This window comes from Lutra lutra, chromosome 6 (assembly GCF_902655055.1).
Source record: "Lutra lutra chromosome 6, mLutLut1.2, whole genome shotgun sequence".
Lineage (NCBI taxonomy): Eukaryota > Metazoa > Chordata > Mammalia > Carnivora > Mustelidae > Lutra > Lutra lutra.
In genome coordinates, this window is record NC_062283.1 from 70,104,732 (window position 1) to 70,127,910 (window position 23,179).

General features: G+C 39.5%; 1 protein-coding gene across 3 annotated transcripts in view; it reads right to left on the reverse strand.

Annotated features, from left to right (window-relative positions):
* Nucleotides 1-421: 421 nt before the first annotated feature.
* Nucleotides 422-23,179, reverse strand: part of ROS1 (ROS proto-oncogene 1, receptor tyrosine kinase) — a 113,434-nt gene continuing 90,676 nt past the window's right edge. For 2 of the 3 annotated variants that reach the window (XM_047734437.1, XM_047734436.1), the window contains exons 40-44: nt 20,669-20,766; nt 20,250-20,453; nt 19,192-19,326; nt 11,393-11,556; nt 422-2,948 (exon numbers count right to left, since the gene is read on the reverse strand). In XM_047734437.1, coding sequence (XP_047590393.1) covers nt 2,638-2,948; nt 11,393-11,556; nt 19,192-19,326; nt 20,250-20,453; nt 20,669-20,766 — 912 coding nt within the window. In that variant the 3' untranslated portion in view covers nt 422-2,637. Of the gene's footprint in view, nt 2,949-11,392; nt 11,557-19,191; nt 19,327-20,249; nt 20,454-20,668; nt 20,767-23,179 lie in introns of those variants that run through there. The other variant, XR_007128215.1, reaches the window with a different exon arrangement.

Consider the following 23,179-nt stretch of genomic DNA (forward strand, 5'->3'; position numbering starts at 1 on the left):
CATTAAAATTTTGATAGGGATTGCTTTGAATCTATATATTGCTTCAGGTAGTATGGATATTTTAACAATATTAATTATCCCAATCCATAGGTACAGAATATCTTTTCATTTATTTGTGTCTTCTTCAGTTTCATTAATGCCTTGTAGTTTAAAATATATAGGTCTTTCACCTCCTTAGCTGAATTTACACCTAGTTATCTTAATCTCCTTGAGCAATTATAAGTGAGATTTACTTAATTTCTCTAGTAGTTTGTTATTAATGTAAAAAAACATAACAGATTTTTGTGTATTGATTTTTGTATCCTGCAACATTGTTGAATTTGTTTATTTGTTCTAACAGTATTTTGATGGAGTGTTTAGTGTTTTCTATATATAATATCATGTCATCCGCAAACAGTGACAGTTTTACTCATTCCTTTCCAATTTAGGTGTTTTTTTGTTTTTGGTTTTTTTGTTTTTTGTTTGTTTGTTTGTTTGTTTGCCTAATTGCTCTGGCTAAGACATCCAACACGATGTTGAACAGAAGTGGTAGGAATGGACATTCTTGTCTTGTTCCTGATCTTAGAGGAAAAGCTTTTGGCTTTTCACCACTGGGTATGATGTTAACTGTGGGCTGGTTATAAGTGACCTTTATTATGTTGAGGTCCATTCCCTCTATACTCACTCTGTTGTGAGTTTTTACCATGAATGGATGTTGACTTTTGTCAGATAGTTTTTGTGCATCTATTCATATCCTTATGTGATTTTTATCCTCCATTTTGTTAATGTTGCATATCACATTGACTGATTTGTGTATATTGAAACATCCTTGTATCTCTGGAATAAGTTCCACTCCATCATAGTGTAAGATACTTTTAGTGTATTATCATATATATTTTTGCTTGTTTATTATGCCTTTTCCCCCACTTGGAATGCTAGAATGTAACCTCCACCAAGGAAGAGACTTTATTACTCCATTCCTAGTGCCTGTAACAATGCTTGCTATATGGCAAGCACTCAAAAAATATTTACTGAATGAGAGAATGAAAGAATAGGTGCATCTACAAGGGAGCAGTAAACCATAGCATATCCACCCTAAGAAATTTTAGGTAGCCATTAGATACATTCCTGAAGGCCATTCTGAGGATAAAAGTGGGTTTGACACAGGGAAGAAACTGATAATGGTAAAATAAATTATTGCCACCCTTAGCATATGCTCTCCATAATTTCAAGGGCCTCCAGAATTTCAGGACTGTCCTAGCCCATTAGAAGCCTGTGGTAGGTGTGTCTGAGTGGTGGGGGTCACATGCCTGCCTTCTTGCTGCAAGAGGTCTTGGGGGAAGCAAATGGAATGTAGCTCCCACCCAGGAAATAAAGGTGGAGGAATTCCCCAGCATGGCAAGGGACGTCATACGCTGGGCTATCAAAAAGAATGATAAATGCCCATTAGAACCTCAGAAGATCAGAGAGAAAATATCTCACCTCGTTCCATGGAATCACAGATGTAGCAGAGGCCACAGGTCCTGGACCTTTCTTGGGGGCTGTCCCGCACAGAACTCACACATTTGATTTGCCTGGGTCCCTCACCAGGCAGCCAACCGTCAATGCAACCTCTCAGGCAATAAGCAAGTTAAAAAATGAACCAAATTATCCCCGGTACCAATGGATACGTGATCCTCTTCCAGGAGTAGTTTTTAGATAACTGTATAATCAAGGTATTTTCTATACCTAGCAAACATCCTGTCTACTGCAACTAATAACATACAGAATGCTTTCATTAGCATTGCTCTTAGAGCAACTGAGGCAATCAGGTTTAAATGAGTGACTACAAAAACATCATTGGCTTTATATCAGAGGGTTTCTTCGAAGAAAACTTTTAATAGATCCCATTTAGATATCTATTATTTCATGTAGATGCTAAACATCAGAGAGCTTAAATTAGCATCATATCATCTTCTATATTTAGTTTTAAGGAGAATTGATACTAAATGTAATCTTAAGTATTTCATGTATAAGACAGATAAGGCAAATGAAAATGACCTTTATATTAGCTAATTTCCATTGCAGCACACAAGTCACAGAGCGATTTTTACATAACCCAAAGTTTGTGGAATGCTAAACTTTAGGACTTAGAGCTCTCTTCATGGTCCTATTTTCAGTATGATTGAAGCTGCTCTTCCAAGCTTCCAAAATACAAAATACTTTAGGGTCATCATTAAAGACAGTATTTTATTGCAGTAATAGCATTCCAAATGATTTCCATGTCCTAAGTTCTGGTTCCTTCTGTATATAGCTATTTTGTCTCTCACCATCTAACCAAGATGCTTCTGGCACAGCCCAGACTGAAGGGTGGGCAATGGACTAAGGAGCCTGGGTGGGGGTGGGGCAGTTTCCCTTCCAGAGTCTTGGGTCTTCCTAAGCTTTCCAAATGTTTAGTGGTTTACTTGGGAATTCTGCTGAAGGTTAAGCAGTTGTTATGGGGATTGTCACAACTGAAATCAAATGGCTCTTCAAACCAAGAATTCAGGAATTCAGGAACTTTCCAGTGTTAATTTGGATCATAGACTACCATCACATCTATCATCCTACTAGAGTTTTCTTTCAGTAACTGCTTAATGGGAGGGTTTATCTCAACTCTGCATTTCCCAAACAGAGCTATTAATCAGACCCAGCTCTATATCCACTGTGAGTGAGACGGGCATAGTTCAGGCCTCCGGGCTTGCCAGGAGGGCAGTAAGCCACTTGTTTTTCTTGGCAGAGAGCTTTGTCCACATGTGGTTCCTTCTCTTCTTTCCTCAGACCACAAGATTCAGATTCCTCGGAGCCTAGAGGACCCTCAGAATTTTCTTCACCCTGGCTACATCCTGTAGCAAGTACCATATAGTTTAACCCTTCTTGGTTCTTGGTTTCCATTAAGGCTATTGACATCACATCACCTGAATTCAAACAGATTGCACTGCCATCTTCATCTGTGAAAAAAAGTGTAAAAGTTACACTGGTATCTATTTGATTTTCAATATCTCTAATATACAGGCTGTATAAGAATTATAACACCACCAACCATATACAGTAGTTCAGCAAACATTTATGAGGACCACCAGGGAATGCAAAGATAAACAAGATATGCTTCTTGTCTTTGAGGCTACTGTAGTCTAGTAGGGGAGAAAAACATTACTATGGAAGACAATGATTTAATCATCTATTAAGATATTCCTTGGATGCTTAACACATCCCAGCTGGGTTCCAAGTATTGATGAGACAACAATGAACAAAGCAAAGTTGTTCTTCTTTGGAGTTTACATTCTAATGAGGGGAGACAGACAATAAACTAGCAGCCAACTAAGTTTGTGTTGCGTGGCGATGAGTGGCAGCAAAAGGGGGCAAGAAAATAATGGTGCAGGTGGAAGGGGGTTGCTACTTCGGAGGAAATGTCAGCAAAGTCCTTTCTAATGAGGCAAATTGCAAGTAGAGACCTGAGCTAAGTGAGAAAATTCAACACATGGATATCTGAGGAAAAACATTCAGGGAAAAGAGAACAGTGAGAACAAGGACCCCAAGGCAGGAGCGCACTGAGTGTGAATTAGTGTGGCTGGTCCCCCTCAGCTGTCTGTCTCCCTGGGTCACGTCACATTAGTACTACTTAGCAAATAAGTAAACTAGCATGCTTATGACCTCATAAGGCCGATAGGGAATGGATAGGTCTGGCAAGTTTTGATGACAAAGTTGAGTTGAGGGAGAGTGAAAATGACATGAAATATAATAACAGTGATTATTATTGTTGTTATTAACACAGAGAACATACTATGTGCCAGGTACTGTTCTAACCTATATACATACATTAACTCATTCCTCTATTAAGTAGATACTAGTATTATCCCTATTTAACAGTTGGGGAAACTGAGGCACAGGGGGGTTAAGTAATTTGCCCAAGGTCACATAGCTATAATTAAACCCAGACCGTGTCCCCATATTCACCCTCCCCAATGGGAGGGCAGAGCTGCTGTGCTCTGTGAGGAGCCAAGTAGGTGGGCAGTGTGCCCTAAAGAAGTCCTTGAAAGGCATAGACTCTGGACACTCATGCTTGGGGCCAGAGTGACAGCAGAAAAATGGGCAGCCAGAGGGTAACCAGCCTTCCTCACAATTAAGCTCACATTATTTTGTCTTTCTCTATTTAAAGACTGACCTTTTTACATAGAAAAGTAGAAGAATTCTTGCTGAAACCTAACAGCAGAGCTTCTGAAACATTTCACAAAATTCTAGGTAATCAAAAGGGACAAATGCACAATATAAGCATAAATATATAAATGTATATTATGGGGATTGTTTCTTGGTGATCACTGTTTTCCAATTGCTGAGTGTTATTACCTGGATGAAAAATTTATGATTAGAAATATTACTGTTTAGTGGTTTACTTGGGAATTACTGCTCTTTCAAAATGATTATTTCACAAATCAGAAAAATTTCAGTCAACAGAGGGTGACCCTTCCTTTGTCTGCATCATTCTTCCAACAAGAAGCATCCAAATGTGTGTCACTAAGAAAGGTGAGGTTGGCTGTGCTGCCAACCTTCTGCCCTTAGTCCTGATGTACACCTAGGTTGGGTTTCTTTGGAATGAATTTAAATGGAAATATGGGGAAAAGAAACAATTTCAAAGGACTGAGGGAGACACCACTGTAGCTATTTTTTGCCAGTGGAATTTAATGATACGCCTGAACTTCAAAGCTTATTTTATTGTAAGAGCCTGTGAACCACTGGCCTTGCTCTATCTTACGAGGTGCACATTTGTTTGCTGACCTTCCCACACTGTGGAAGGACAAGATGGCGGAGCGACAGACTCAGCCTCTTGGCCATTATTTCGTGTTCCTCTTTGTCATTCAAACATCATGAAAGTCCACTGCAAACCACATGGATAGTCACGTAGTGTTATAAAATACCTACCCCATAGAAATCAGATGCCAACCTTACTTAATGCCTAAGTGCTAAATATCTTTGGAAGTGTCCTGCTGTTAGGATTATAGTCAACATGGACTAAGAGCCATTGAAACACCCATAAGAACAGTTTTCTGTATATGATGATAGCAATCAACAACATCAAAAGGTGATAAGATGAAATAAGATATTTGACTTCAAATAGTCCAGGGGCCCAGATTATTGAGGAAATTAGGACGTTCCTGAAAAGGCTTAAAGAAATTAGGCTAAAGGAAAGTTGAGAAAATGTCAAATCTTAAATCTACAATAAAAATATAGCTGCCCTTATTATCAGCAGCTTCACTTTCATACCTTTAATCATTAAACAACATATTTGGAAAAGTTCTACCCATATGTGAATTTAATTTTCTTTCCTCTTGTTAAGTTATTTGGAAAAAACCTTTTACACGAGGCAGATAAATTCTTTTTATTAACTCTGGCACCGTACGTCAAAGGAAAATCATTAGCTACCTACTTCATTGGTTTAGAGTACTTAGAGCAATATTTAGTAACTTGACCCTGGCAAGATTTCAGCAATTAGTACATCTCCTTATTGCATAAAGAACTTAAAAGAGACAGTGGGAAGGAGGGTGTTTTGTTTGTTTATTTTTGTTTAAAACTGACAAGAAAGCCTGCAGGTCAGACCTTAAGGCAGAGATCCTGAACAAAGCTACCATGTGCTCAGCAACCCTTTCTTTAAGAGGGAAATATTAAAATAAAGACTTCCAAGCAAGACAGGGTATTTACAGACGAGACATATGCCGGCTGACTGGCTATGTTTAGAACAGCAGAGGAGCATTTAGATTTGTTTCCTGTAGGACTCTCTGGGACTGATGAGGTGATGTTTACAAAAATGTTGGGATGAAGTCACTGGGATATTTTTACTAGATGCCCAGATATGTTACTAATCTCTCTCTATCCTCTCTCTACCCCATTAGGTCAGTAGGACCATAAGATAAGCATGGTATTATTGCTCCCTGTAATCCTAATACCCACCATCTCCTGGCTTTTTTTTTCCTTTCAAAAAAGTCTTTCCAATGACTTTTTTACCTTCTTAGGTATCTCCAGTAATAACAGTCAAGACAGACATCTCACTGCTTTGCTAAATACACCCACCAGCCTGTAGAGCAGTAACCTATTATTAAACACATTCTCACTTATTAAAAAAGTAATTAAGTTTAGGCTTCCCTTGAAGGGACTGTTTTATTATTTCTATCCTTTGCAAATATGCCAATTCTGCCTGCCAGTCTGTTTCTTCTCTCTGCCCTTTTTGTCCAGTCACATCTCAACAATCAAGATTTTTAGTGACTTCCCTATCTCTTTCCATTCCTTACCTTCAGGATTTACATTCACTATAGATAACAGAATGAGAATTTCTCTTTTGCTAAAATTGAATTTCTATCATGGCCCAGAATTGCTTGTTGCTCTCTAAATTACCAGAGTTTGATTATATTCCCTGTTAAACTTTCTACATCTTATTCTGCACGTTTGTCTGCTTCACTATTTTTTGACTATTTAGAATTTTAATTCAGTCTGCCAAAAAGTTGGCACCTAAATGACCAGGACAGGTTAAGGTAGCTTTTCTAGCAAGCCAGAAGTAATAAGTTCTATCACTATCCCTAGCTGCACAGCACACTATTAACAACAAATTGGGGAAAGTGTGTGGGTATTTTCCTTACAACAGCCATGTTTCTGTGAAGGCTGAGAGCAGAAGCCATGTTCCAGGCGTACTAGGACAGAAACCATATTCCATCCCTGCCTCAGCAGTATGGCCACTGACAAAAATCTCAGTCTTCTTATCTGTAAAATGGTGATATAAAAATACCCGTGTCATAGGGCTATGGTCAGTATTTAATGAGTTAATCCACATAGCACAGCGAATGGCACATAAAAAAAGGCTACAATAAGATTAGTTGGACTGGAGAGTATTATGCTGAGTGAAATAAGTCAATCAGAAAGAGACATTTATCATATGGTTTCACTCATATGCGGAATGTAAGAAATAGTGCAGAGAATCATAGGCAAAGGGAGGGAAAACTGAATGGGAAGCCATCAGAGAGGGAGACAAACCATGAGAGATCCTACTATGGGACACAAACTGATGGTTGCTGGAGGGGAGGGGAGTGGGGGGATGGGGTAACTGGTGATGGGCATTAAGGAGGGCATGTGATGTGATGAGCACTGAGTATCTGAAACTAATGATGTACTATCTGTTGGCTAATTGAATTTTAATTTTAAAAAGATAAGAAAAATAAATAAAAGCCATTTACAAAAAGGGTTTTATTCTCAGCATGCCTGGGGGGCCCAGTGGGTTAAAGCCTCTGCCTTTCACTCAGGTCATGATCCCAAGGTCCTGGGATCGAGCCCTACATCGGGCTCTCTGCTCAGTGGGGAGCCTGCTTCCATTCCTCTCTCTCTGCCTGCCTGTCTCCCTATGCGTGATCTCTATCTGTCAAATAAATACAATCTTTTTTTAAAAAAGGATTTTATTCTCTATATTTAATGTGAGCATTTGTTTGTTACTTATCTCAGCCTCACAGATGAACTAGGTAATGCAACGTAGTAAAAAGTTTTCTTTTTTTTTTTTTAAAGATTTTATTTATTTATTTGACAGAGAGAGATCACAAGCAGGCAGAGAGGCAGGTAGAGAGAGAGGAGGAAGCAGGCTCCCTGCTGAGCAGAGAGCCCGATGCGGGGCTCGATCCCAGGACCCTGAGATCATGACCTGAGCCGAAGGCAGCGGCTTAACCCACTGAGCCACCCAGGCGCCCCGTAAGAAGTTTTCTTAAGGGTTCATAGAGACTTCTGGTAGGGGCTACGGTAAAGGTCAACTCTCAGGCCCTCTTAAACTCCTTATGACAGCCTCTGTGATTTTTATAAAGTGTCTGAACACATTAGAAGTAAAGGACTCCATGAGCAAAGAGATAGATTTTAAAACACAATACACATCAACTGTAAGACCCTTGCATCCCCCTGGAGCTCTTTACCTCTGCAGCATTTGACCAACTCCTTCCTTCATGAGCCTCTCTCCTTTGGATTTGACAATACTCTCTTAGGACCTTCCTGTCCCTTTCTGGCTTCTCCTCTCTGTGCCGCCATCTTTCTTTGCCAGTCCCTAACATCTTGACTGTTCTCTAGATCCCAGCCACCATTCACTCTTTTTATTCTGTACACTCTAATTGACTGACCTCATCTACACCCTTGACTTCAACTCCCTATATTTAGAGGACAGACCTTCCAACTGAATATTAGGCTTTTCCACTTTGCCCATAGCCTGCTCAAATCAAAACTGTGCAAAGCTGTTCTTCCTCCGATGCACCCCATCTCTGGGAAGAGCAACACTTTCACCTAGTTTCACAAATCACCAAGATTCAACATTGTCTCCTCTCTCTGTCACTCAGTTAGATACCAAATCCTACATCTACCTCTGGGCTTCATTCCTTCCTCTCTATACCTGTTACCATTCATTAATTCAACTTTCATCATTTTCATTTTTTTAACCTGAATTTTTCTGTATGACTACTCTCCCTCCAATTCCCTCCCTTGCCATCTCCGACCCTCTTGTGTGATAAACTACATGCGGGTCCATATACACCCCGTTCTTTATTATATCCTGCCTTTCTACATACTGTGCCTCTGTCCTGAAATATTGTTTTTCTCACCTCCCTACAAAACTGAGCTTGGAAGTTACCTCTCTCTGGTGGCTTTTATTGACTCTCTGACATATGATATGGACTTGGCATCCTTGCTCTGGACTTCCACAGTATATGGCAAGTGAAAATGCCTCCTATTCCCTGAAGAAGATGAAGCATAAAATCATCTGCTCCCCAAACCCTTACACATCAGCTCACTTATCAGAAAAAAGATAGCATAGAACTGAGCAGAGAATCTACTTCCCACTTGGTCCTCTAGATTACATCACCTTTATCTCTGAGTCCAGCCAATATGTATACAAAATACATAAATGAATATTTCTGTAAATGGTTGTAAATGCATGTTAAATATCTAAAAGCATATAACCAAGTTGCTAACTATGGCTAGCACTTGAGAGTAAGAACAGAGAGGAAGTAGGAGATTTTTGCCTTTTATTCTGTTTGGATAATCTTATATGTTTTTAACCATAAACATAAACGTAACAAAGATCTTTAAAATGTAGATACTGTTATAAAATAACATAACAAGAGCAGTTACCGAGATTAATTACTGGGAAAGTTTGAAAGAAAACTGGAAAGAAATCAGGAGTCATTTTTATGACTGATGTCAAATAACATAGAAACTCTTTTTAAAGGCTTTTAAAAAAGATAATAATTGAGCTTAATTTTATAAGGTCTGCAAAAGGGTCAGTCACAAATTTGAATCAGCGTCTTCTCAGTTAAGTGCTGCTTACAGAGGTAGGAGCAGTGATTTAGTAAGAAAAACGTGCTTTCAACACCAGGCAAGCAAAGCTACACTGTGCTTGCCATTCACGTGTCTACACCGTGGGCTCTACCTAGTTACTGCCATTTATCTATTTTAGGAACAAAAGATTTCCTTTTACATATTGGCAAACAACCCCGATGGTGGTTTCTCTCAAGTTTCCCTATGTGAGGTTATCACAAATAAGAACCAGGCCAAGAGGAACAGATTCAAATGGTTTCAACAGAATAACAGGGACAGAGATGCAGTCCTGTGACAAGGACAGCCAATAAAAGCAGTGCTCACAATTAAATTTTATATTTTGTATTCTTTAATTTTGTATTAAAGAAACTGACTCTAATTGCTCAAAGGAAAGAAATACTCTTGCCTCCTTTTTTTTTTCTTAAAACACATTAAATTTAGGTGCTTAACACTATGCCTTGCGACTAGTCAATAACTGCTGAAATAATTGTTTAAAACTTTTATCAAAATTCCATTTAGAGAAATACATTAAGTAAATACTTAGAAAATGAGAAGGACTCAATAGTATCTAGAATGGCTTCTGGTCTGCTTTTCCTTATCCTGTGTGATCTTCACACAGGCACAGATATGCACAGAACCCTCCAAAATGATGGGGCCACTGCCCCAGTTGGCACTCCTCAGGGCTCAGCCTGGCACTCGGCACTCAGAACCAGCGGAGTTCCGCAATGGGCAGGCAGGTGGAGCCAGTGTGGGACAATTACCAAGGCTTCTCTGATGAGGGCCCCGAGGCCTGCTCAAGACAAGCACAGCCCTCTCCAGTCTGTCACTTACGGCTCATTTCAAGAAGCCAAATGATCCATGTTATTTCCATGCATGTCATGGAGTCTAAGTTACCCCCAATTCATATTCAGATATACAGCATGCAAGACAAACAGGTGTTCATCCTGTGCTGTGTGTTCTTCCCTGCTGTTAGTCAAGAGCATTGCTCCAGGCAAAGGTCTCACTCTGCACTCCGTGACAGCCGGCAGCCTCTCCATCAGTCACTGACTTCGGAGAGATGCTGACTTGTGGTCTATCTTGCCAGCTTCCCTTCTAAGCAAAAGCGTCTGTATTCACAAAGGACCCTGGGAACTTATAATAACCAGACGAAGTGCTAGAGCAGCTAGAACTGGATCATTTTAGAATTCATTTTAACCAAGTAGGCCAATGTATTATAAATCTGAATTTGGAAATGAATTAAGTGACTACTGGGTTTTAATTTCATTTTGTACTTTTCATTGAACTCAAAACCATTAGTCTGCCCGTTATAGCAGAAAGCTTCCAGAAGATTATTGCCTTATTTACCAAATTACTGAAGTTGTGGTCTCAGACTAGACCTTAACAAGGCGTGAGCCACTCCAAAAATCATGGCAAAATTACTCAGCAGTTAGACACATGATTAGATATATACATAGCAACACAGATGGCTCTTAAAAACAGTGCTCAGTGAGAAAGAAAAAGAAGCTTTACAAATGCAGCAGCATCTGTGTGTCCAAAACGATACACATTTTGCAGCAAAACATACAGATAAAAAGATACACATTAAAGGCATTAGAATGGTTGCCCGGCCAGAGGAGCAAGGAAATAGAACAGGAGAAGAACATGGAGATAAAGGGACTAAACAAACAAACAAGGGAGAAGCCCCACATAGACCAGTGATCATAATGTACCACCAACTAACCATATATAATTAACTCAGCTCTGCACTTGAGGTTGAAACAAGTATGAGGGGTGGAGGGAAAGGAGAACAGATCTCACAAAAACAGTCTAACACATTAATTCTCCTCCTTACTACTTCAGATGATAAATCCAGGGGCCATATCACAATTCTTCTTTTTTAATTTAGTGTACAACTCAAAATAATTTCCAAAGAGGAGTACAACGAGCACTTCATTATTATGAAGATGGTGCCAATATATTATTCTTCTGATTTACCATAAAATGTCTTCTATGTATATCCCATTTTTAACCTCTTCAATTCACACTGGAGAGAAAAACCAGAAAATATCTGAAAAAGAATCAAACTTACCTTCAAAGCCTTCATTTATGACTCCAGTGCGGTCTGCTTCTTCTCTGCATTGAGAAATACTATTTAAGGAAACATTTCTGAATAACTGAAGCTGGTCTTGGATTTTGTGGAAAGCAGGTCTTTGGTCAGGTTCTTGAGCCCAGCACTGGGTCAACAAATTCCACCTGGATACATAAATGGTGATTGGAGATCATTAGGCAACCAGGACTGATAGTCCATGGAAGGTCATTTTAGAAGGCAACACATTTGACTTATCTCCAGTTTTCCATAATTAATATAAATAAACAGAGCAAAATCTTTGGTTTCTAGTTTAATAGTGCCTTGCAATATGACTAACTTTGTTACATTACACCTTTCTTTTGAAAAGCTATTTCTTTGGAAAAGCTATTATTTGTAACAGTTGTTAATCCAAATAAATAAATAGAATGCTTAGAAAATTATTACTCAACACCTAAGGGAACTAACAGCTATAAAAATTATTGAAGACTAGAAAGACTTTACATTCATACATGTCAAGCAAAATCTAAGATTACTTCAAGCCGCATAGATCTTAAGTGTCAGAACCCAGAGTATCATTATACTGTCATTATACTGTCAGATGAAGTAAGAGACTCAGTTTCCTCAGACAGTAATAGCTGGCTTGTTAAACATTATTTTTTCCTTAGCAGTTGTCTAAGAAATGTCTGTGTAGCACTCCTAACTGTGGTCATCCATTCAGCAAAGATTTATTGGACACTTATTATATACCAGCAGTATATCAACAGCTCACAATGTGGCAGTGTGGCTCCTGTCCTCACAGGGAGATATATATAGTAAATGTAAGATGGCAACAAAAATTTACCCTACTAACACTCCTATGAACAGGAAAAAATATAGCTCTTTTATACTGTCTGCTACTAATTAGGTCTTTCTTAGATCCCCCCACCCAAAAGAAAAACAATTAATTCATTAAGTACAATAGAGCTTAAAACCTGGTATAATTCATATTTTAAATAATCTTTTTAAGTAAGGCTCAGTCTTTTCTGCTTAATAACTCAATCTCTGTTTGTAGGCTATTCCTACTCTCTCTGTTCTCTTCTACAAGATGGTGGCAGCATATCTTTTGGGTAAAAGTCTTATGTGACTTATAATGGCACAGCAAAGAACACTTTGGACCCCACTGTGCCCTCCAGATCTTTGCTTCTATCAGAGTAGGATGATGAGGAACTTGGTGAGGAGTGACTAGTCTGGTCCGTTCCGCCACCAAGCAGCCCATGGTTTCTTTACCTTTCCTTTGCCCCCAGCTCCCACTGAAGTGCTCCTCCCTTTCCTTTCTCTAGCCATAACCTTCTCTGAGGCTGCCTCACATCCTGTATATGCTCACAAGGCCCAGGGGGATCCCTTCCTGTTTCCGTTGTGTGGCTACAGGATGTTCCTTGGTCAAATATCTAGCTTTCAACAAAATGTTCACACTGCGTGGAAAGCAAAGTAAGCTTGTGAGTACAAGCTTGACATTCTCTGTCTGCACATGCCATTCTACCTTATTCCTGATGCTGGGTCTCCATGTCAATATGGGGGAGAGGTCCCCTGCTCAAGGATCAACTTGCCATCCTCCCAAATTGGGAGAGGTGGGCAGTTGCCCACACTTGGCATAACTGAAGCCTACAGGAGGTTTTTCAGAACCCAGATATGCAACATTATCACCCTCCTACCTCTATCTGTCAAGGTCTCTTGTTCCTACACTTCCCCAGGGCTTAGAAGGAATGGGGTTTCTACTGCTCCCTCTTTTTAATTAGATTATCCTTACACAGAATTATAGGTTTTAGTTACTCAAACCTGGCACTTAACATACTAACAAGGAGCTAAAGGATTCTAGATAACCTCTCCCTCCTCCAAACCTGGCTTTTGAGTCTACTGATTTACTAAAAAGGTCAAAGTATCTGTTTGGTTGTTTGTTTTGGGGTTTTTTTTTATTTTATTTTGTTTGTTTTTCTTTTTTTACTTCCTGGACCTAGAGGGCAGACTGGGGACAGGGAGAGAAAAACTGATGAAGAAGCATAAGTTGGGAAGTATTTAAAGATATTGGTACTGCGGGTGGCGCCTTCTGTTAAGCGTCCGCTTCTTGGTTTTGGCTTAGGTGGTGATCTCAGGGTCATGGGATGGAGTTCCATTTGGGCTTTGTGCTCCCTGTGGAGTCTGCAGGAGACTCTCTTTCCCTTTGCCTTGCCCCTTCTCCTTCCCCATCCCTGGCTCACTGATCCTCACTCTTTCTAAAAATAAATAAGTCAATCTTTAAAAATATTAGCATTGGGGCACCTGGGTGGCTCAGTGGGTTGAGCCTCTGCCTTCAGCTCGGGTCATGGTCTCAGGGTCCTGGAATCGAGCCCCACATCAGGCTCTCTGCTCAGCGGGGAGCCTATTTCCCCCTCTCTTTCTGCCTGCCTCTCTGACTGCTTGTGATCTCTCTCTCTGTCAAATAAATAAATAAAATCTTTTTAAAAAATTAAAAAAAATAAAAATATTAGCATTACCATATCAAAAGATTAATATGCAGTTACAAATTACAAGTTCTTTTAAAAAAAAGTACTAAAGAAAACCAATGTGAGCTCTAATAGAGGTGGAACATTCTCAGTATGTTGCTTTCAGAAGTGTACTCTGAAGAAGTGACATTTAAGCCAAGGAACTTTGTAGGAAAATAAGATGTTATTCATGGGAACCAGGTGGGGATAGGATGCAGGGAACACACTAGAAGAGGGGAAAGCACAGATAAATTCCTAAATTTGGAAAGAGCTATCTCATTTTAGAAACTGAAAAAAAGCCAGTGTAGTCAAAGAGCTGTCCTTGAGGGGGAGAATGTAAGAGAGGAGATCAGAAGAGGAAGGTGAGATCACGCAGGTCTCATTGGCCAGGCTAGGAGTTGGATTTTATGGCACTATGATTCAAAGCTGTTGAATGTTTTTAAGAAGGCATGATCTTCATGATCTTCACAATTTTAGAGAATTGTTCCAGCTGATATATGTGGAGAATGAATGGACCGTAGAAGGGTAAATTAGAAGCAAAGAAGTTATTAAAGAAGACAAGGTGAGACGACTAAGGTAATGGCAACAGTGGTAGGGTAAGTATATATTCAATCCCTGGGTGACAATGACCAAGAAATCATTATAAGTATTGTATTTGGAATAGCTAGTATCTATGTTAGAAATTATAACAGAAAACCTCCATTCCATTAGAGTATGGAATGGAAAGTCCATTTCCATCTGTTTCGTTTCTTGGCAAGCACTTCAGGTCAGAGTTGGTACTCAGTATCAGAGTATTATGGGGAAACCTAATATTGGTCTAGTTTCCAGTATTCATCTGACCTCAGATACATTACAAGGAATTTACATTCTTTTTTTTTAATTTTTAAAAAATATTTTATTTATTTATTTGACAGGCAAAAATCACAAATAGGCAGAGAGGCAGGCAGAGAGAGAGAGATGGAAGCAGGCTCCCGGTTGAGCAGAGAGCCTGATGCAGGGCTCGATCTCAGGACCCTGAGATCATGACCTGAGCCGAAGGCAGAGGCTTTAACCCACTGGGCCACCCAGGCGTCCCAGGAATTTACATTCTTGATATAGAGTGCCCAACTTGGCTCTATTTCTTAAAAATGAGACTCAAGGCTGTGAACCTATCTTTTACATGTTTCTTTGTACCTCTCATTTAAAAACAGGGATGACACAAAGAATTGGACGAAGGATGATTAGACTCTGAAATAAAATATCATAATTTATATTTGATCATGCAATTTAAACTAATAGTTAAAGCAGAATCTTGGTGATTCACCTAAGGATTGTCCTAAGAGATGCGAGGAGAAAGTATACTTCACCACAGAAATCATATCCCTTCTGAAAATACAGTTGCAATTCAAAGATATTGCCAAAAATTAAATAGAATCTCTCAAGACTTGCTGTATGTTAATTATGAAGGTTTTTTAAATTTGTTTACAACCTACTTCATTACTTTTTAAAAGATTTTATTTATTTATTATTTATTTATTTATTTATTCATTTGAGAATGAGAGAGAGAGAGTACACCCAGGGGGAACAGCAGGCAGAGGGAGAGGAAGTGGGAGAAGCAGGTTCCCTGCTGAGCAAGGAGCCCAAGGCAGGGCTGGATCTCAGGACCCGGGAACTATGATCTGAGCTGAAGGCAGCCGCTTAACGGACTGAGCCACCCAGGCACCCCTAACCTGTTTCATTTCCCTAAACGTCTCAAGATACTTAACGGAGATGATTCAGGAGAGAAAAGAAAAGAGCGAGAAGGAAGAAGGGGAAAAGGAAGGAGGGTGGAAGGAGGAAGAAGCCTTTCTTATAGTAGCCACTTAGTCTGTTTCTCACCCACTCACATGACCCTCCAAAATTCCAGCCTCTTGTTTCATCCATGTAACTTATTTCAACAGACATTCCTATTGTCTTTTGTCTAAGGGGCTTTCTGTTACCTTGAGTTCAATCATTATTCTTAATTTCAGATGGCAAAAATACATGACCTGATAGTAAACCAAATTTTTCTCTCCTACCATCCAGGAGCAAATGAGCAGGGAATTGCCCTAGATTAAGAAAAAGGAGCTCTAGAAAGCAACAGTCATTTAAAAATGGGGAGTGCAACTTTCACTCTTAAACAGCATTGAGGTGGCAATGGAATGAAAAGACATTTATTAGTTTAACAATTCCTGAAACATGCATTTCTCATAGCTTTCAGATAAATTAATAACAACAACTCTATCTTTGGCATCGGGTCTTCCCTTACAATACTGTGCTTGTCACAATTCAATATCATGCTTTTACTACATTAGACTTACAAGTATTTGAACATAGTACTCTAAATAAACTTACAGGTCATTCGCTTTCTTAAAATTTCCCTAGGCTGGTTTTTCTAGCTCTACAAAATACTCACTCATACTTGAAATATTTCACTTGGCTAAGTGTTCAGGTTCAAATTCCTAAATTCACCATGCCAACCCTTTACTCTTCTTTGCCTCAGTGTTTTTTTAAGATAGCATGAGACTCGTTAGCCATGTTCATTATTGGTCTCTGTGAGTATTATAGCCCTTGAACTCATAAAGCAATTGAAATTTAACAGATGAAAATTTCACATCATCATTCAGTATGAAGGGGATGAGTTTCTATAGGTATTAAAACAAAGCACATAAAATACAGATTTTCCAGAACTCCCTTACTTGTTACAACCAATCCCAAAGAGACAATTAGCATCTAGGTGTACATATTTTTAAAGAGGTGAAGAAAAGATGGTGAACCTTCATACCCTCCCATTGTCGCCTCTTACATTCGAGATTCTCTCCAGTAGTTTTCGTTACCACTGTGATACCTCTGTCAGAGAACCCCAAAGAGCTCTCACTTGAAGTAGATTGCCCTTTGATCCGTTTCTTCTCAAGAGTGGCATGGATGTTGTGCAAACCGAGAGTTGAAGAGAATACTGAGGACCAGGCTTTCCAGCATACATCCCAGGCTATGGAAAGAAGGGCAGGAATGCTCTGAACTCCTGCATTCCATTAATAGTTGAACACAGCGTAGCCGTCTCTGTGCTCACCTGACCCAGAGTGCACCCAGGTGCTGAGCATTTAGGCAGTGAATAGAAGGTGCTATGGGGCTCAGTGCAGACTTTCAACCCTCTAAGCTGGGCCTGTGATCTCCAAGAACTGCTTCAAATAAAAATCAGTTCCCTCTGTACTCTAAGGAGAGTAGTTAATCTTTATCATGACAACTTAAGGCCGTGGCCAGATTGAATGGCATGGCTGAGAGCTCCATTTCCTAGCACATGTGTTTTCCTGGATGGCAATGGATCCTTAACCTTTCCGGGGGCTCTGACAGGTTGCAACGCTCAGGGGGATGGAACACGGCTTACTTTTTAATGACATGTTCACATCAACTTCAAAGCCACCAGTGGAAAATTTGGGCTTTAAGCGAACTATGATTTTATAAAATTAGGGCAATAATGTATCCAACCAATGAATTATTCAACATAAAGTTATATAGAATATGAAGTTATATAGTTATAGAAGTTATAGAAATTTATGTTATATAAATATAGAATACAAATGTTACATAGAGCATCTCTTTCTGCCTATAAACAGAAATGTTTTTCTAGTACTTTTCTAGCAATGCTTGTTCCTCCTCTTTCCAGTTGCATATTTGGCTACACCTTGGTAGAGCAAAGTTCAACATACCTATATTTTTCTGCTCCACAACCTCCCAGTAATCCTCTCCAAAATAGATGAACACATCCATCAAAATATCTACTTCAGTGATTAATTCCTAAAGTGCCTATCCAAAAAAACCAAAAAACTGTGTACTTGCCATGAGGTATATGGTACCCCCGGGGCAGGGGGGAAGAGGCCAGATAAAATGCTAACAGGATAACAAAAATTTGGTACAATTGAAATTCGGAGGAAAATTTCTTCTGAGCATTTGATAGATACATAAGAGATACAAAGAAGTGATTAGTGTGATAGCCAATAAAAAAACATTTCATGCTTAGGTATGCTGGGGTTTTTCCTCAAACCCTAGACCAAAGGTTTTCAAATTCTGTATAATTTCTGACTTCCCATTTCCAGAATTTTTCCATCTCTCCCAAAAGGACTATGAATCCTTTTTAAGCATGGTCACCAAACATGATTGGGTATGTGTACATCTGATCTCCCTATAAATGTCCCAGAGTCTGTAAAAACTCAATCAGAAATAAGCAGTGATTCAAATATTTTTTTTTCTTCTTCATCTTCTAGCTGCAAGATTTAAATAATACAGAAATGTTCACCGGTAGAACATCCAACCAAGGTGCCCAGTTCTTAATCATCCTTTGGCTCCGGGCAGAATAATCCTCTAAAATAACACAGCATGGTCAAGGCAGTACAACCTCGTGCGTATCCGCATACTGCTAATTCCTTTTGCACTTGTCTGTACCACACAGTTTAGCACTTTATTACATGTGGGCTTGTTATCCAACTGTTCCGGGTGCATTTCTTTTCTTTCAAAACACATTCTGAGATGCTGAAGAGCTGGGCTTCTGGGTTGAACACCCATGTTTTCCATACACTATATGGCTTGGTATTGTGCACATAACAGAAGCCTCTATACTTGTTCAGTATTTGTTCCTTTCGAAACTTTTTGGGTCAAACATCCCTTAGGAAAACTTTCAAGACTTGTTGTATCTGCTGAAGTTTTTCACAAGAAGGTAGATTTTACTCAACAAAATAACTGGGCTTATTTTTCTTTACAGTTAGATCAAAATCACTTACTCTTTTGAGAATCATGAATTTATTAGACTTCAATAGTCACCAGGTTTGGTTTAATAGAGTCACTAATTCTTAGTCACTTTGTGTTAAGTTCATAAATAGATCGCAACCCATGTAATTTTTAATAGTACTATGTCCCAGTATCAGCTGCATCAACAGAGGCAATCCAACATTTAAACAATATATTCCTATTTAATAGAATCTCCTAATACGCAAATCAAGATATTAGCCAAATTAGATCTTCCAAAATAAGATGAATATGTGTGTATTTCTTCATCAGAATTCATCTATCAAGAGTATAAATATATTCTACTCTTCTAAATTTTGTTTCTGAAGTGAACTATCATGCATATATAAAAGACATCATCATGTATTTAGTAAATTAAATGTTACCACCAACTTACATTTTACGTAGACAACACAAATATATAAATTCAAGTTTTTGTTTTAAAACACCATGCCAGTGAGGCATAAGACTGCATTGGCAAATGTTTTGGGCTTTTAGGTGCTTATATTAGCATTATTAACTTACAAATCATCAGGACAATTTCTCGGTGGCTCCAGTCTCCCTCCTGTTTGCACATAGTTTAAAACATCAAGGTTGGAATGCGTTGGATAAGGCTGATGGCCAAGAGTTAAAATCTCCCAAATCAGAATTCCAAAAGACCTAAGGATGTTAAAGAGTTTACTTTAATTATACTTATTACAAACATCATGTTTAGAGTAGCTTGTCCAATGTAATTATTCCTGGGGCTATTGGGGTCTGCTTTGTGATTGGCATTATTGGCCCCATAAAAGGCAAATGGGAGACTTAAAAGTAAGTTGACCTCAAGAAAAAGTAGAAAAAGCAACTGCCTACAAGCAATACTTCAAAGGTGATAGGAAGTTTTAGGGGCTACACACACACACATACACACAAACACACACTTTGTTCCTCCTCCCCAGCTGAAACTGCGCTGCAAACCTCTATTACTTAAGGCTTTCATAGTTATCGATGTGCAGACTAATGTAGGGGTAAGCAAGAAAGCATTTCAACTTTTCCCCCATGAGTTTGAACGCTAGTAAACATGGAGAGGAAAGGCATGAATGTGAACTGGCAACACTGAGGTCCAGTTTTCTCTCATCACCAATTTTGACTGAGGCCAGTCCAGCTTAAAAGTTACTGAGTAGATCTAATCAAAATTTGGGATTCACGAGCCAACATGAGTGCCAATTCTAGTAATAAAGAGATGCCCAAACCTCCCCAATGCCATACTGTTTTTGAGATCCATGATTTAAACTCTTACCTATAAATTAATGACCCCCACTTCCCAGAAGAGTAGGCATTTGGACACATACTTGGACACTGGTCATATTTATGAATTCCTATTAGTCACAGCCACTATGCTTTTGGACAGTGATAGAATCCTTGAAGTAAATGTATCTATTTCACATTTATGATTAAGATAATGGATCAAAACTGATGAGGGTGAGGGAGGAAAATACTGAGACTCGGGACTAGTCCCACAAGTTTAGATGACCTTTCATTTCTGTTCTGGCTCTGACATTGGCTGGGTCTGCCTGAATACCTCTGTGTACTGTTAAACTCACCATATGTCAGACTGAGTAGTGAAGATTCCATCCATCAAACTTTCTGGAGCCATCCACCGAACTGGGAGTAGGCCTTCCCCTGTCTTTCTATAGTAATCATTTTTATAGATGTCCCTCGCGAGTCCAAAGTCCCCAATCTTCACTACCCGTGATGGACTGGTGTAGTCTTTCACAGACACGAGGCAATTCCGAGCTGCCAGATCCCTATGGCAAAAGCTTTATTTAATAATACTAATAACAAAGTTTCAGAGCTCAGACAAGGAACCCTAGCAGGTCTTTAGAGAAGAGATACTTTTTACAAAAATTTTTGCTATTTTGAAGTCACGAAACGTTTGATTATCTTGTATGTTCTACCCAAACCACAGGTGATTATTGTTTCAATGTCCGTTAAGAACCTTGTATCTAGAATATCACCATACCTGTGAATGAAATGCATCTGCTCCAAGTAGACACAACCTTTTGAAATATCTACACACAGATCTACAAGGTCAACCAAGGTGAGTAAAGGACCATGAAACTGTAAGAAATGAAAGAAAAGTTACAAGTACTTTTCCAGTTTGTACAAAATATACGTGTGATGTTTTAAAGGTATTTTTAGTTTGGGTTACAAGAATTCAAACAAGGAAGGAAAGAGCTAGATTTACTACTTTCTACTGAAATATACATAAGTAAGATTTTTTTAGTAGTCAGAGGCAATATAGGATTATTGGAAAGATCTCAGTGTGTCAGTTCAGACAGACCAAGATTTGAAGCCTAGTTCTGCTACGTATGAGTTGTGTGAACTTGCTCATGTTGCTTAATTCACTAAACAACTTTCTCATACGTGAAATGGGAATAATAAGACTGGTCATATAGGATCTGAGATAAGATTATATACATATAACAGGCCCATAATAAATAATAGCTCCATCAGAAGATGTAAGAATGATAATTTAATCAGTACTAGCTAGGTTAATTATTGGCCCAGTGTCACACTGTAATGTCAGGCCATGGCCTTTTTCCTCAGATGAGCCCCCACATAAATGGTTAGCAGCACTCTATTTCAAGGTCACAGATGACTCTTCTCCTCCAGAGAGCCAGCATGCCTAGATGGTTGAACCTATGCCAGCTGCACTGATTTCTACATTAAAAAGCCAGTGGAAGTTTTTATTGGTACCATCTGGAAAAAAAGTTTAAAGTTCCTTCCCCAAGGTTACATTCATATCTTGTCTTTCCCTTGCCATTTCCCTGCAAATACCCTGCTCAGGCCATTATCTTCCCTATCTGACACATTCCAAACTTAATCTTGATTTCCATCCACATCCTTCACTGAGCAACTCAAATGATTCCCAACCTTGAAATCCCTCAATTTCTCATAGATGAGTGCTCTTAAGTGCTGCTCCCTCTCTCTCCCCCAACAAGCTCATGTTTTGTCCCCAAACTAGGAAGACCTTCCATGTTCTCAGACTCAACATCACCATGGTCCCACTCGACCACACCTCAGTCTGATAGTGAGGCTTGATCTTACTCCCAGGAATCAATCCCGCTGCAACACGGTTCAGATCCAGCAGATACCAGACACGGGCCTCTTGGCCTAGGTCTGAGCTCCTGCTAGGTATCCCGACTGGTTCCTCGGTTCCTCTGTGAGTGGAATCCTGTTCTGCTTTTGGCAAAGCCCACTCTACTGAAGATGCTCCTTGCTTAGAATCTAATCTTTCTTCTGAACTTCAGGCTGATGGCTAGCATCACGTCCCTGTGCACAGATTTTAATGCTGCCTGCTTGCCTAGGTGTCTAACTATCCCTTGCTCCTGATAGCCCCTGTGACAACCTTTTAGGATACTTTATCACCCCATGTTGTGGCTCCTGGACTCCAGATGCTCCTGCCCTGGGCTGTCACCTATCATCTCTTGCCAAGCCCCCAGACATACGGAGCCTCCACCTGGGTCTATTCCTGGTCATGGATTTTCATGATTCATGTGGGAAGATGTTGTTTCAGAGACTATTCTCTCCCCTACTTTCATTGTGTCTCAAATGGAAGACCTCTTCCATGAAGCCTTCCCAGTTCTCCTGAGTTGGAAATCATCTCTCTCCTCTTGACTTCCACAATATAGTCTCTACTGCACTCCAATAAGCCCTCCTGCTTTCTGTCTTAGATAGGTTATTTATATGTGACTTACCTCTCTACCGAGTGGCAAAGTCCTTGAAAGCAAGAGCCATATCCTTCACTATTGTATAATAAACATGCAGCAAAAAAAACTTATGAATTGATTGTATCTAGCTATTTATACTATTTTGATAGGTTGGTTTTGGTTTTGTTTTTTACTTTCTTCTGTCTTAATAGAATCTTAGGCTATCAGAGTTTAAAAAGAAAGAAGAGCCTGAGAACATTTTCAATTCAAGACCCCATTTTATAGATGCAGAAACTGAGGTCCTGAGAATGAAAGACCAGACCAAGGTGTATGGGGCTAGATGCAGTCAATCCTGGTGTATTTGACCCAGCACCGCCATCTTGGACCCAGGATAGGGAAAACACGCATGTAGCTGTTCTGGAATGTTGCCTCTGAGCATTCTCTGTGGAGGAAAGGCTGGCTCCAAATGAACTTAGTATAATGGGGACTTAGAGCCTGTGGTGTTCTGGCACTCAGCACCTACCAGCATTCTACCCACTGGTGGGAGTAAGGGCAGTGAGGCACAGAAGCTATCCTGCCCAGGAAAGGCCGTGGAAGAACCCTTGAAAACCAATCAGTAGAACCATCAGGATCCTGACTAAATAGGAATAATTTGGAAAGAGCTGGCCCATGTTTTCCATTTCACCCCCTCTTCTTGACCCCAAACAAACAAAGCACAATCTACAGATAAATGGTCTTGTTAAAGATGGGGACTAAGTGTGTGCATTTTTAGTCCCACTCTCTCCCCAAACCTTACTAAGATGACAGTAGAAGGAAAACGG